This window comes from Hemiscyllium ocellatum, chromosome 43, assembly GCF_020745735.1.
Source record: "Hemiscyllium ocellatum isolate sHemOce1 chromosome 43, sHemOce1.pat.X.cur, whole genome shotgun sequence".
In the NCBI taxonomy this organism is placed as follows: Eukaryota; Metazoa; Chordata; class Chondrichthyes; order Orectolobiformes; family Hemiscylliidae; genus Hemiscyllium; species Hemiscyllium ocellatum.
Window position 1 is genome coordinate 19,824,846 of NC_083443.1, and position 16,416 is coordinate 19,841,261.

The 16,416-nt window shown below is 40.9% G+C and overlaps 1 protein-coding gene across 1 annotated transcript; it reads left to right on the top strand.

Moving 5' to 3' along the window:
* Positions 1-7,689: 7,689 nt before the first annotated feature.
* On the top strand, positions 7,690-15,642 carry LOC132835091 (dual specificity protein phosphatase 13A-like). Its single transcript, XM_060854402.1, has 3 exons — positions 7,690-7,891; positions 10,747-10,964; positions 14,688-15,642. The coding sequence occupies exons 1-3, from the start codon at positions 7,722-7,724 to the stop codon at positions 14,912-14,914; spliced, it is 615 nt and encodes a 204-aa protein (XP_060710385.1). The 5' UTR covers positions 7,690-7,721; the 3' UTR covers positions 14,915-15,642.
* Positions 15,643-16,416: the final 774 nt, after the last annotated feature.

Consider the following 16,416-nt stretch of genomic DNA (forward strand, 5'->3'; position numbering starts at 1 on the left):
TTCTCAAAGATCCATCCTACCCTGGCAATGTTTTTCTACAACCTCTACCATTGGAGTTTTCACATTCTCCCTGTGTCTGTGTGCGTTTCCTCCGGGTGCTCTGGTTTCCTCCCGCAGTCTAAAGATGTGCAAGTTAGGTGAATTGGCCATGCTAAATTGCCTATAGTGCTAAGTACATTTGACAGAGGAAAATGGGTCTGGGTGGGTTACTCTTCAGAGGGTCAGTGTGGACTGGTTGGGCCAAAAGACTGTTTCCGCACTGTAGGGAATCTAATCTAATCTAATCTAAACTAATCTAATCTAATCTAATCTAATCAGGGAGAAGGTATAGAAGCCTGAACACACACACACACACCAGCTGGTTTCGTAACAGTTTCTACCCTACTGTTGTTAGAATACTGAATGTATTCACAAACACTTAACATTCACCTGTACCTGTGTTTTTGTTTTTGCCACTGTTTACTTATTATTTACTTATCTATGCTACTTAACTCTGTGATTTGCCTGTATTGCTCTCAAGACAAAGCTTTTTGCTGTGCCTCAGTACATGTGACAATAAATTAAATTAAATTAAATTAAATTCAAATGGTTCTGCCACTATAGGTGCTCCAGAAGGGATAGAACGGCCCTTATTAACAAAGGTAGGCTGCTGTGTACTGGCTAGAATCTCATTACTATCCCATCCTGCAAACATAATCATTCCCGATCCAAGCTTTAATACTCTCCCTGCCCCTCACACACATCCAGTAACATCCACTCCCTCCACCACCGACGCTCAGTAGCAGTGGTGTGTACCATGTATAATGTGCATTGTAGAAATTATAGAAGTTCTTAAGACAGCACCTTTCAAACTCTCAACCACTACCATCCAAACGGACAAGGACAGCAGATACATGGCAACTCCAACACCTGCAAATTCCTCTCCATACCATCCTGACTATCAAATTCCATCAGCATTACTGGGTCAAAATCCTGGACTGACTTCCTAACAGCACTGTGACTGTACCTTCAACAAATGGACTGAAACAGTGTTCAAAAAGGCAACTCACCACCACCTTCTGAAGAGCAACTATGGATGGACAGTAAATTCTCGCTAAGCCAATGACACCTACATCTTGTCAATGAGTTTAAAAAAAACAGACACTTCCTTGTGGCCATCATACATGAAGAACAGCAAACCTAGAAGGTTTGCCATGCACCAGCACTGAGTAACTGAGGGAGGGAAAGTCTACTAGTTTTCCAATATGGCTGTCAAAGATAGCAATGTGGCAGAATGTTTGTTTCCTAAACCAAGGGTTATGAATACAACATCGAACTGTGATCTGACTGGGAAAAAGTTGCATCAGCTCCCAACCAATTCATGAAAGCGGAAGGAACTAAGGGAGTGAATACCTGATTGAAATAACCTTTTCCAAGTGTCCAGTCACAAGGAACTTAATGAATGGAACCATGGCTTAGTAAATATTGCACTTCCTGATACATCGAGAGAGTGGGGAGGTGAAGAAAGAAACACAGAAAATTAAGACATCATTAACTAGAGAGAGCACAAAGGAATCCCTGAAAACATGATGCCTGTAATGAATTGTGGACTATTGCAATGAATTGCACAAATTTCTCTTAAAACACAAGCATGGTTGAAGTTAGACAGTTTCAAATTGTGATGATTATATGTGTTGGTGTGTGGAGATCAAGTCACTGAATATATTAAATAAATAAATGAATAGATTTCTAGAGGCTAAGAATGTAAAAACTAAGGAGTAGGAGCAAGGGTGGGCAATTCCACCCCTTGAGCCTTCTCCAAAGTGTCAATGGAAATGGGAAGAGAGCAGGAATATCACAAGTTGAGGTCGGGGGTCAGTCATGACCATGTTGAATGGCGGAGCAGTCTCAACGGGTTGAATAGTTTGCTCCTGCTCTTATTTTCTTTGCTTCTATCATACCAATACTTCAGAAGTCAGTACTTTGTTTTCAGTGGAGAGCTGTCAGAGCAGAAGTGTAGTGTTGACAGTCCCATTTACTATCACAAAAAGATAGTGTAATATTAACAATGTAATTTTGCCAATTGTTGTAAAAGCCCCTCTGGTACATTTGTGTTTCTTAGGGAAGGAAATCATCTTTACTTGGTCTGGTGTACATGAAAGTCTGGACCCTCAGGAATCTGTTTGACTTAACTATCCTTGAGGCAATGAGGAAAAGGTGATAAGTACTGGCCTAGCTTGTGACGTCCTTATCCCCTGAACAAATAAACAAGAAAAATATAAAAAAGTCAGGAGCTCCTCCAATCCAAACACAAGCGTAGCCAATAAAATAATTAACCGTCTATGTAGGACATTCATTCCTGAGCCTGATCAAGGCTGAAAAAAATGAAAAAAATTGTAGTTATTCAGGGATTTCACTGTTTCCTGAAAAGTGCAGAACATCTTGAAGACATCTCATAATAAAAGTCAAATCTGTAAATACTGAAAATCTGAAATAAAATCAAAAAATGCTGGAGAAATTCAGTACATGTGGCATCATCTGTGCAGAGAAAAACAGAGTTAACATTTTGAGTCTGGTTTGAATTTCCTTCCGGTTCCAGTGTCATATTGGACTTGAAACGGTAACTCCGTTTCTGTCTGAAAGACGTCTCTCTTGGTCAGTAGAAATCAAGATAGATCACCATCAATAACGTGCATAAGACCCTATTTTGTTGCACAGACACCAGTAGAAATCCTGGAGAGGTTGTTGGTCAATGATTGTGCTTTCTCCTCTGCCTCAAAAGGTTGTGGGTTCAGGTTCCATTTCAGAGAAATGAGCATAAAATATACACTGACATTCCACTGCAGAAGTGAGGGAGTGCTGCTTTGTCTTCAGTTGAGACTTGAAGCAAGTCCTTGGGTGGATTCATAAGATTTTGTGGCACTCATTCCACTAAACAGTAGTGTGGAGTTCTGGTGCATATTTATTCCTCAATGAATATGACTAAAATAAATTAAAGAGTTTGAAAACACATTGAAATGCCCTGAGCTAAAGCATGATACTTGCTCCGTTGATGTATTTTGAAATGGAGACAGCCATTCCAATGAAGCCATTGCCATCAAAGACAAACTCAGTTCCTGTTGAAGTATTGTTAAAGTGGCTGTACAGATAATCTAACATCAGCACACATCAGCAATTCCTCTATCACTATCTAGCAGAGCAGAGATTGAGAATAAAGGATTTTCCTTTATTCTTTCAAGAAATGTGAATGTCATAGGCAAGACCAGCATTATGTGCCCTTTCCTCATAGCTGAGTGGCTTGCTAGACCATATCTGGAGGCAGTTTAAGAGTTAATTATGTTGCCCACACATCAGCCAGACCAGGTAAGGATGCCAGATTAATGAACTAAATAAAAATCTAAAGAACTGTGGATGCTGAAAATCAGAAACAAGAACAGAAGTTGCTGGAAAAGCTCAGCGGGTCTGGCAGCATTTGTGCAGAGAAATCAAAGTTAACATTCTGGGTCCGGTGACTTTTCCTCAGAACTAGGATAATGTTGGTTTACATGCAAAAGATAGGATGGGGGAAGGAGTAAGGAGTGAATGATTGGTAGAGATTGAGCCCAAAGAGAGAGATGAATAGTTGGACAGACAATGGAGTCAATAATGATCTAGCTGGGAGAGTGAACAGCTGTTAATGGAGACTGTTAGTGAGTTACAATAGATAGCGTGTATTGGCAGGCTATATGATAACAAGGCCTGATGTGTGGGGATGGGGGCTAGGACATGGGGAAATTCAGGCCCTAAAATTGTTGAACTTGATATTGTGTCCAGATGTGGTGTTCTTCCAGCTTGCACTAAGCTTTGCTGGAGCACTGCAGAAAGCCTGAGACACAGATGTTGACGAGGGAACAGGGTGGCGTGTTAAAGTGACAGGCAACTGGAAGCTCAGGGTCTTTGCAGGCAGAATGTAGATGTTCTGTGAAGCGCCCACCCAGCCTACACTTTATTTCCTCACACTGAGCAGAGAATCCGGTCGACTAGAAAGTGGGAAGTGCAAGTAAAGTGTTGCTTCACATGGAAGGTATGTTCGGACCCTTGGATACTGAGGAGGGAGGAGGCAAATGGGCAGCTGTTACACCTTCGGCGGCTGCAGGGGAAGGTGCTTGGGGCTGTGGGGAGGAGAGGTGGTGGGATGTTGGGAGTGAATGGAGAGTGGTCCAGGGTGTCCTGGAGGGAACGGTTCCTGTGAAAGACAGACAAGGGAGAGTGGGGAATATGTGTCTGGCAATGGTATCTTGCAGGAGGTTGCACAAATGGCAGCTGATGATCTTCTTGATGTAGATGCTGGTAGGATGGTAGGTAAGGACTATCGCTGTTGCCAGAGGGTAAAGAGGGGGTGAGGGCAGAAGTGTGGGAGATGGGTCAGATTAACTACCATCAGTTCTGAGGGAGGGTCAGAATCCAAAACATTAACTTTGATTTCTCTTCACAGACGTGCTGAGCTTTTCCAGCAACTTCTGTTTTTGTTTTACGTGAATGAACTGTTTCGGTTTTTACAACAATCAATAATAATTGTTGTGCCATCATTACTGAGACAGGTTTTATATTCCAGACTTATTCATCAAACTAAAACCTGCCATGTCAGGAGTTTAATCCATATCCGTAGACCATTAACTTGAACCGCTAAACGACGAACCCAGCAACATGACCACTTCACCCACATCTCTCCCAGAGGGTGGGGAGTAGGTCAATTAACCTCTTGAGCCTGGTCCCTCAATCAATAAAAGCATGGCTGATCTGATGTGGTCTTAACTCCACTTTCCTGCTTGCTTCTTGTAAACCTTGATTCCTTTGTAGATCAAATATCAATCTAACTTGACTTTGGACACATTCAATGACCAAGATTTCACTGCTGGCTGAGGTCAGAGATCACAAACACTAACAACGTTCTGAGAGAACTTTCTTCTTGTCTCCGACCTGTGCATTGCTCAATGCTGTTGTTAGTTGTTGGTTCAAGATTCAAGGCAACTCCAGAGTTTCAGGTCCTCATCGAAATTTCCTTCAAGTTTCTCAAGATACATCTGTGAGGCATTGGACTTTAATTTCACACAACTCAAGAAAATGTTTATTAACTGTGGCATACTCATTTTCTGCTGATGCAAGATAATTTATTCCCACAGGTGTACCTTCTGTCTAGAATCTGCAATCTCCGTATCTCACTCCAATCGGGTTTCATTAAAATGCGCATTATATATTAAATACATAATTAGAGACAACATTTCCTAAAGCACCACTGCCAGTTTGTCTAATTACTGGCACTGCTCTGGGCAGCTGGCACTTCACAACTCAAAGAGAAAAGCTTTGACTCAAATTACTTTTTCCCTTCATAAACAATGACATGCAAACCAGCCCCTCTGCCACCATGATTCAGTCTCCTGCAGCCTAGCCTTCACATGAAGTCTGCTTTTAACTACAGAATCTCTCCACTGTACATCATACTGAGGTTACCTTCCATTTCTGTACCTTATCAAAGACAAATGCATACACCGAGGCAGACAACAAACCCAATCGAGAGAAACATTTCCTTTCTGCCTCTAAGACAGAAAAGAAAGCAGAAACAATAGCTTAAAGCCCATAAATATATTCAATCCATAAACAAAACCTATTACTTTAAATGTGGGTTTTGTTTTAAAATAGAAAATTAAATACATACTAATTTCGAAAAAGGCTTTTTCTATTCGTGAGAAGAGTAGAGCCATTGCATCAAAGCAAATCATTTAATATAAAACCTTAAAATGTAAATGATCGGTAATAATAATTAATCAAAAGATTGCAGGTATCCCCTGTCAATCAAGGTACACCCATATTCAATCACAGATATACCTGATATCTTGTATTTTGCCTCATGTTCTCATCCACACAATGCAATGTCACACACACACACACACACACACACCTTTACTTGCAGGACACATTGCAATTAACAATGTCATGAGATCACTGGTACTTCCACTTCACACACCCTCCAATGGACCATTTTGCCCAGAACCTAAGTGCTGAGGGGGCAAGAACCTCACCAAAGCCATCCTGCCCAATTATTTTCCTTTCTCAATCATCAACCACCCACCACCCTCCACACTCAATCCCTCAGCATCCCCATCACCTCTAGGGAGGATGAAACGTCACCCAAATATTTTGGTTTTCCCAACTTTTAATTGCAAGAAATTTCTGCCTATCCAAACTGGGTGAAAGCTGAATGACAAATCAGAGACTGTAGTCAGGTTGAGAGGTGCTGGTAAGTAGGAGAATCCAGCAAACTACAACTGAAGACTGTTAAAGTAAGTATAGACATGGATGCTCAAAAACTGGAGAGAATACAATGGAATTTGCGATGCTTGGAAATCAATATCCATCGACAGCTTGTCAAAGATGTAAAAGTCAAGGATGTAAGGAGTGAGGATGTACAGTCTAGGTAACTGTAGGAGTTGGCGCATTTGTATTGGATATTGATGGCCAGCCTAACCTCCAGAAATGCAAAGAGAGATGTGGAGGAAGGGAAGAGTCAGAGATGGACCAGGTTAAGATGAGAGCAGGGTGGAAATTGGAAGCGTTTTCATGCAGAAGGTGGTGCGTGTATGGAATGAGCTGTCAGAGGAAGCAATAGAGGCTGGTACAGTTACAACATTTAAAAGGTACCTGGATGTGTATATGAATAGGAAGGGTTTAGAGGGATATGGACCAGATGCTGGCGAATGGGACTGGATTAATTTAGGATATCTGGACGGCATGGATGAGTTGGACCAGAGGGTGAATTTCCATGCTGTACAGCTCTATGATTCAAACTGAGGGAAGCAGCACCGATTATGTCATCGAAATATTGGAGAAAGAGCAGCGGGCGGGGGCCAGAGTAGAGCGGGAACAAGGAATGTTCCACATACCCCACAAAGAGACAGGTATAACTGGGGCCCATGTGGATACCTCTGACCTGAAGAAAGTGGAAGGAGTTAAAGGGGAAGTTGTTCAAAGTGAGGATGGGCTCTGCCAGGTGGAGGAGGTTGGAGGGGATTGGGGCTGGTTCAGGCCATTTTCCCAGGAATAAACAAAGCCCCCGGAAATCATCCTGATGGGGAATGGACGTGCAAAGGGATTGCACATCCATACAGAAGAGGAGGCAGCTGGAGCCCACAAACTGGAAAATCAGAAAGTGACTTAAAGCATCAGAAGAATTATGGATGTAAATGGGCAAAAAATTTGTGTTGAGTTAGGAAGAAACGGATGAAAGCTGCATCCTCTATTGGGGCTGGTCCTATTCAGGATGATCAGTTGCAGATAGTCTCTGAGATATGATTACACACCTTTGGAGCAGGTGGGATTTGAACCAAGGCCTCCTTGCCTCAGAGGCAGTGTCAATATTACTGCAACACACAAACTTTCACCGTCATACAGCATGCAGTTAACATCATCCCACCAGTTCTAAATTATACAATAATGAAATGAATTTAAGTCTCCTGTATTATGCGTTGTGTTTTAAAGCTAAATTTAAAAGCTGTTCTGCATAAGATGGAGTCTGCTGTTATTATATATATATATATATATATATATATATATAATGGCATGAAATGGAGAAGGGAATCACAGCTGTTTGCAAATGTCAGAGGGAGATCAACACTTTTGTATTTGCAGTCAGAATCATTTCAACAGAGAATGTTGGGAAGGGCTGGTGAGACTTCAAAAGCAATACTTCCGGAGAAACTGTCCCCATGTCAGCAACAGAATCTCTATTGGGAGATGGTCCTGATCCCTCCACTGACAACACAATCCATGATCCAAAATCACCTTCTGTTACAGAACTGGAGATGATCCTGGAGAGCAGCAAAGCCCAGCTAAACCATATTGACGAAGTGTGGCCTAACCTCTACATTGGGGATTTGTAAGTACTCACACATGTCACAGACATAGTACACTTATAGCAAACACCACTTAGGATGGGTAACTCTCTACAGATTTATGTTTTTAAACATATTCATTGGCACTGAAAATTGGCACAAATTAAACTTGGTTTATTACTTTCTTTTAAGTTGTTTGCTGTGGAGGAAACAATTGGTGGTAGCTCTGTCTAGGCTTAAAACAAAAAAAAAATTAAGAAAAAATTCTAAATCTCCCATAGGTCATGCAAGGGTGGCCTGGTGGTTCAGTGGTTAGCTCTGCTGCCTCACAGTGCCAGGGACCCAGGTTCAACTCCAGCCTCAAGCAACTGCCTGTGAGGAGTTTGCATGTTCTCCTCGTGTCTGTGTAGGTTTCCCTAGGGTGCTCTGGTTTTCTCCCACAGTCCAAAGATGTGCAGGATAGGTCGAACGGCTGTGCTAAATTTCCCCTAGTGTTTAGGAATGTGTAGGCTGATGGATTAGCCATGGAAAATATGGGCTCATGGAGATTAGCTGGGATGCTCTTTGGAGGGCAGTGTAGACTGAACGGTCTGCTCCCACACTGTAGGGATTCTATGAGTGCAGTCTGTGCTAGAAATAACTTCTCAAATTTATATAATTGTGCATCCAGTATTTCCAAAATGCGTGATCTGTGCTAAAAGGAGAGGAAAATATGCTTTTACTTTTTTTCCCAATAATTAATAGGAACCTGAAGGGAGGTGCTTACACAGTGGCCTGCTTTGCGTGAGGGCAGTGAGGTTTTTGATTAATGTTTTATTCATTGTGGAATAACAAGGCACTCTTAAATAATGATCTATCAAGTGGCCTACACGGTTCTATCCTATAGAAACAGTTTCTACCCTAATGTTGTTAGAATACAGAATGGACTCACAAACTCTTAGTATTCGCCTGTACCTATGTTTTTGCTTTTATCGCTGTTACCTATTATTTACTATCTATGCTACTTAACTCTGTGATCTGCCTGTATTGCTCACAAGACAAAACTTTTCACTGTGCCTCGGTATACATGACAATAAATTCTATTCAACTCAATAGATGAGAACCATCACAGCTCTCCCATGATGTTTGCTAAATCTATGAATGGTAGTACTTGAATCCTCAATTGTGTATCAGAAACATAGGAACAGGAGGTGCCCATGCTGCCTGGGGAGCTTGACCAATCATTCAGTCAGATTAGAGGTCACTGTCTGAGGTGAGATGAGAGAATAACTCCCAATATATTCATCATAATTGTTTCAACAGTGAGATACTCTCAGCCACGACTGGACCTGCCTCTGTGTCAATATTTTGTGGTCACTCAAGTCGAAATTCAAACAGGTGCTTCCATTTTCTGAATTACCAACAATTTGTAACATAAACATATACATTTGATGCTAAAAATATGACATGTTGACTCCATTTTTGACTCTCCATACTGGAAGATCAGATTAGATTAGATTAGATTACTTACAGTGTGGAAACAGGCCCTTCGGCCCAACAAGTCCACACCAACCCGCTGAAGCGCAACCCACCCATACGCCTACATTTACCCCTTACCTAACACTACGGGCAATTTAACATGGCCAATTCACCTGACCCGCACATCTTTGGACTGTGGGAGGAAATTGGAGCACCCGGAGGAAACCCACGCAGACACGGGGAGAACGTGAAAATTCCACACAATCAACAAGCAGGCAATTCTTCAATAACTCATTGAACAACCAATAGCTCATACAGAAAGTGAGACACTTAGACCTCAGTCTATCCAATGTTCCTCCTCACTAAAGTTCTCATGTCCAGGCAACGTCCTCATACACTTCTCTTGTTCTGTCTCTCTGCTGCAAACACAGCTTTCCATCGAATGGTGACCAGAAATTCATGCTGTAGTCTGGGTGAGGCCTCACCCTTGTATGCTATTAAATTCCAAGCTCTTGTACTCCAGCTAATGAAGCTATTAAGGGTAAATATCCCACTTGCCTGGAAGAATGCAGCCCCAAGAACACTCAAGAAGCTTTACACTATCCAGGGAAAAACAGCCCATTTGATTGGTATCACATCCACAAGCATCCGCTCCCTCCACAACCGATGTTCAGTTAATAGCAAGGTATGCTAGCTACAAGATGCACTGCAGAAATTCACTGAAGATCCTTGGACAGCACCTTCCAAACCCACAACCAGTTCCATCTGGAAGGACAAGGGCAGCAGATACAAGGGAACACCACCATTTTCAAGTTCCCCTCGAAGCCACTCACCATCCTGGCTTGGAAATATATCGCCATTGCTTCACTGTCATTGGGTCAACCAAAGCAGGTGGACTGCAGCAATTCAAAGAGGCAGCATAACACCACCTTCTCAAGGGCAATTAGGGAGAGGCAATAAATGCTGGTCAGCCAGTGACACCCACACTGCACAAATGAATAAATAAAAATATTTTATCTTCTGATCTAGTCACTTTTGAGGATCTGTGGACCATTAGTCGATGATTTCTCTGTTTTTCTCCACTTCATCAGTATGCTTTTAGGTGTTCCTTTACCTTGTTAGCTTGGATTGAACGCCTTTTGCCACTGTTTATTGATATTTTCCTGCAGTCTAATTCTTCCTTCTGCATTATCAACCACACAGTCAATATTGTATCGCCTGCAAACTTCTCAATTTACTTCCTGACGTATAGGTCCAAACCAATGGTATATTCCATAATATATCAAGCTACCAAGTATGGAGCCCTGCAGACATATCACTGACTGAACTATTGACTAACTCAACGCACAATAGAGATTGTGCCGCAGGCTCTCCTAATCTTTACAGTCAATAGTGCAACATCACACTGTTGTCTTACATGATCATTCTGTTCTCGTTATAGGGTGATAGCCCATGACAAGAAACAATTAAGGAAGATGGGGATAACTCATGTGTTAAATGCTGCACATTCCAAATGGGGCAGTGTGGGAGATCAAATCTTCTACGGCAAGAAAATAAATTACTATGGTATAGCGGCTGATGATTCCCCAGAATTTGACCTGAGTGCATATTTCTACACTGCAGCTGAACAGATACATCAAACACTGAACACTCCAAATGGTAACGCATGTTTGAGCATTCATTATATTTGAATGTGCTAACTGGACAATGTCATTGTGGGTAAATCTGCTCATTGTATGGAAATACTCAATTAGAGTAGACGAGGAGGATTTTATAAGATGTTGACCCTTTCATTGTATTAGTCACCACATTACTCTGCTGAAAAGGGACAGTCACAAGGTGCATTCCATTGGCAAATCAGGGATGAGCATAGAGTGACAGGGAGACCCTGCGTCTGCATCCAAAGCTTCTGATTTCAAAGGGGTGGGACCAAGAAAAGGTGAAATGTTCAGTTACAATTAAAAATCACACAACACCAGGTTATAGTCCAACAGGTTTAATTGGAAGCACTAGCTTTTGGAGCGCCGCTCCTTCATCAGGTGGAGCTAGAGTAGGCAATTCAGCCCCTTGAGCCTGCTTTCCCATTCAGTAAGGTTGTCTGACCTGATTGTAAACCCCTAATCCCACCTTCCTACCTAGCCAGGTAATCCTTCAGCCTCTTCCTTAACAAAATTGTACATCTATTCACAATCAGCTACAGCAATGGATTGAAACATGACAACATTTAGTGAGGTCAGTAATCGCCCTTCATTCAGTGAATTAATTCTAGGGTGCAGCAGAAGCTTCATTCTTGTGCACATAGACAATACCCACACATGCTAAAGATTAACACCACAAATTGTTCACTAAACCGACAGTAATTAGGTTGGAAGCACAATATGGATAAATATTAATGAATGATACTTTAATGTAAGGCAGGTAATGGCAGTTGTATTGTCACTGTTTTAGTAATCCAGAGACACAAACTAATGCTTTGAGGACATGGCAGTTGCTGGGATTTAAATTCAAGTAATAAATCTGAAATTGACAGCAACACTTAGTGATGCTGACCCTGAAACTATTGCTGACTGTTGCAAAGGCCTATTTGGTTCACTAATGTCGTTTATAGAAGGAAATCGGTCAACCTAACTTGATCTGGCCTACACATGACTACAGACCCACAGTGTTTGACTGTTAAATAACCTCTGATTAGGCCTAGTAAGCTGCTCAGTTCAAGGGCAATCACAGACATGCGACAATTTGCCAGTGACATGTGAAAGAATAAACATTACAAAAATATTCACAGAATTCTTAGTTAGCATCAGTGCTCCGCACTGTGTTGTGTGACCATTCAGCCTGCAAATTTCCACACAGGCCACTTACAAAGTTATCGCCTGCACACAAATAAATTAAGCAGACCAGAAACACATATAGAAACAATTGAGAGGCCAAAGTGCACAGCATTTTGTATTAACTGGCATCTGCACCAAACACACTCTCTACTGGAATTTCCACGTCATTTTTTTTGCAGACTCACCACCAAATTAACTAATTAAAACAATCAAATATGTTACAACTACTAACCACAGCCCACCAGCAGCTGCCTAAGTCAATTATTAATTTTTTAAGCAACCCCACTCAGACATAAAGTGATATGTCAGGTGCTGCTGGGATTTAAACAGAGATTTTCTACATCAGAGTTATGGACACTACCACTCTGCCACAAGAGCCCACCTTAAGACGGCTGTTGTTTATTTCTTTTTTATTGGGATCAAGATTTCATAATCAATAAAGGCCAAAGACAAATAAAAAAACAGATTTTAGTATCCCTGTAAACTGACTGCCGACAGATCGTGTGCTTTTTGATCAAGATAGAATGTATCTGCAAATACAAATTTGCAAATGCAAATTCACACAATCAAAAAGTATATGATCTGTTAGCAGTCAGTCCATGTGACATGTTATAAAATCCTACTTTAGAAATAGAACCAGTCTGAATCAAGGTTGGAATACACACAGACTTCTAACCTCACACCTTTAAAGCATTATCTGAACTGAGATGTCACCTTATTTTAAATAAAACCTTAAGTTATCTTGGGAATGTGACTTGAAAGATGTTCTGAGATTTATATATTAATGAATCGAAACCTGCAACCCCTTCTAAGTTATTAGAGATTTAACAGCAATCTAAGTTTGTGCAATACATAGCATCAGTTGTATAACACTTTGATCTTTTTGCTATAAATTCTGTGTCCTATGATCCTGCCTCACTAGCGACTTGATGAAGGAGCAGCACTCCAAAAGCATGTACTCCCAAATAAACCTGGTTTATTATTGGACAATAACCTGGTGTTGTGTGATTTTTAATGAGTTAATGTAGATAGAGTCATAGGCATTTTAATTAGCTAATAACTCAAACTTTCAGGAAGAATGCTGGGACCCTGAGGAGGAGGTGGAGGGGGGAGGCCTAGTAAGTACGGATATAATCACTGTTGTCCTCAGAGACGGGAGCCTGATGGAAGTGCAGTGAGTGGAGTAATGTAATTTAGTACAGTGTAGTGTAATTTAATTTTGTTAGATTGTAATTTAATTTAGTGTTATCTTATTTAATTTGAGTTTGTGCTTGTTTGGATTAAGTTAAGTAAATAAGAGTCGACTACAATCTGGAGAGTAGTAGACAGTTTATTATTAACGTTATTGTAATATAACATAATAGTGCAATATTTTTCCTACTTTTCTGTACTTTTGTACTTTTATAACTTTGTTTTGCTTTTTTTCATTCGGTTTGTGTTTTTTGTAAAAAAAGTTTTTTTCAATAAATATATATATATAAACAAAACGGAAAGATACTTAAGCCTTGGAGAAAGTGCAAAGGAGATTCACAAGAATGATACAGGAATGAGGAATTTTAAATGCAAGGACAGATTAGAGAAATTGGACTTATATTCCTTGGAGTAAGAGGTGACATTAGTGAAGTGCTCAAAATTATGAGCAATTTTGACAGGGTAAAGAAGGATATTCTGTTTCCACAGGTTGGTATGTCAGTTAAGTAGTGGGTCACAATTTCAAGTTTGTCAGCAAGAGAGCTTGGAGTGAGATGAGGAGAAACGTCTTTACTCAGAGTTGATAGGATTTGGAATGTGCTGCCTGGGAGAGTGATGGAAGCAGATTCCAAAGAAGGTTTCATAAAAGAGCTGGTAATGTATTTGAAAGTGACGTACTTAGAGGGCTGGAGAATGGGACTAGCTTGCTAGCTCTTTCGGGAGTCAGTACAGACATGATGAGTCAAATGGCCTCCTCTGATACTGTAAAATTCTATGATTCTAATTCCCTGAAGATAATTCAATGGTGATGTCATCTGTTTTGAACAAAATTGTTTGATAAAAAGTGAATAATAGGAAATTCACAATGTCATTTGGATAGAATGTTTAGTCTCTCTCTTTTCCTCGGTTTTCTGGCACAAAGGCATATGTCCCTGATGTCAACAGTTTTCTGTATCCTCACCCACTCATTGGATGTTTGGTTCACGGGAAGGTCCAATCCTAGTGGATTGACCCACTAGGAGGTTGATCTACTTCAGTCAAAACCTAGTTCCCACATTATGTCAGCACATATCAATCTGCTACTATGAGACTTTGGATAGTAACTGAGGTTAAGAACCCCCACCGATCTTTCCCTTCTAAAGCCCTGGTGTAACATGGGAAAACATTAACATCTTGACCAAACTTAACCAACGCTGCATGAGTTGGACCTTGACAATTGACTCTAGTTCAGTTCCAGTCTCTTATTCACACAGTCGCTGGGGAGTCCTCTTTTTCCACATTTGGAATTTAGAATGCAACAATTATGTGACTGGCTGTCACTCACGATCCAAACACTCAACTGTTCTCTCTTTCTCCACAGCAAAACTCCTGGTGCATTGCATTCTTGGGATGAGCAGATCAGCCTCCCTGGTACTGGCCTACCTTATGATTTATCACAACCGCTCACTTCTCGATGCAGTAAACCGACTCATTTTATACAGGCCTGTTTCACCCAACTGGGGATTTCTGGAACAATTACGCAAATTGGATATAAAGCTAAATGAAGAGAGAAAACTACAGCTGACCAAAGATGCCACATTTTGCTGAGGGTCAATCAGTCGTGTGTCATTGCGTTTTGGTCAAACTTTGAAATGTTTCTTATCAGTGGAGGGATACTTCAATCCTTTCAGGCAGTTTAGAGACTGAAGTAATGCAACAGCTTTCTTCAACAATATTATTTGCATCCCTTTGCACTGTGAATGAGGTTGCCTACAATAAAGAGATCATATGGTCCCTCTGATCTATCATTGATTCATAGAGATGTACAGCACAGAAACAGATCCTTCGGTCCAACTTGTCCATGCTGACCAGATATCCCAACCCAATCTAGTCCCACTTGCCAGCACCAGGCCCATATCCGTCTAAACCCTTCCTATTCATATATCCCTCCAAACATCTTTTAAATGTTGCAATTGTACTATCCCCCACCACTTCCTCTGGCAGCTCGTTCCACACATACACACCACCCACTGCTTGAAGATGTTGCCCCGTAGGTCTCTTTTTTATCTTTCCCCTCTCATCCTAAACCTATGCCCTCCAGTTCTGGACTCCACCAGCCCAGGGAAAAGATTTTCTCTATTTATCCTATCCATGCCCTTCATGATTTTATAAACCTCTATAAAGTCACCCCTCAGCATCCCATGGTCCAGGGAAAACAGCCTCAGCCTATTCAACCTCTCCCATAGCTCAAATCCTCCAACCCTGGCAACGTCTTTGCAAATCTTTCCTTTTGAAATATGCATTAATCCACAATTCTAGCAGCTCTTATTTTTTATTCCCTGACACCAGACAGAGTTCACCAGGAAATGATACACAGCTTTACAACTAACTAGACAACATTTGGATCCTGGTTTTAGACTTTCTTCAATTCAAAGTGAGAATTGACTGCAGTAACTTACCTGATTGTTCCTTCTTCACTACTGGACTTTAGAACCACCCCGTAATATCCATTTGGGGCAAAGGGTTAAGAGATGGTTGTGGTTTTTTTAAACAATCAAAATTGAAATGCAATTTAGTGTCAGTTATTCTGTGTGTAGTGATACCACAATATTAAAGAAAGGGTCAGAAATGGGGGAATAATTGCACTATTTGGAAAGCAGCTACCATTAATCCAAGTGAATGGACATATTAATTGTTTATTAAGAAAATCTGTCTGAAGAATAGTTTGTGATTTTACATCACAATACTTTCTCTAATTCTAACCCTTCCATAATATTTAAGACTTTAAAAAATTATTTGTAACTCACAACATAACAGAATAAAGAATATCATTCTGTGAGTTGTTTGTCGTGCCTTTATTAAGAAAATGAGGTATCTCTTCTGCCTCTGTGTGATCCATGAAGGAAGTTTTTCTAACACTTTTTTTCTCCCCATCTTCTAACATAATGGAACTTTGAAGAAATGCAATGGGAGGGAATTGTTAGATCTCCCCAGTATTTGCCAGCCTGGGGTAATCAGCCATTGGCCACGCTTTCTGGCAGTAACCCAGGCTGACATCTGGCAGCAATCTGAGAAGTTGCGCGGTTTAGGAGGTGACATTGCACACAGAC

Bases quoted from the DNA above. Each gene is read 5' to 3' on its own strand.
- LOC132835091 (XM_060854402.1), top strand. From the start codon at position 7,722: ATGTCAGCAACAGAATCTCTATTGGGAGATGGTCCTGATCCCTCCACT. The intron at 7,892-10,746 runs GTAAGTACTCAC...TTCTCGTTATAG, and splicing joins AACCTCTACATTGGGGATTT to GGTGATAGCCCATGACAAGA. The intron at 10,965-14,687 runs GTAACGCATGTT...CTTTCTCCACAG, and splicing joins AACACTGAACACTCCAAATG to CAAAACTCCTGGTGCATTGC.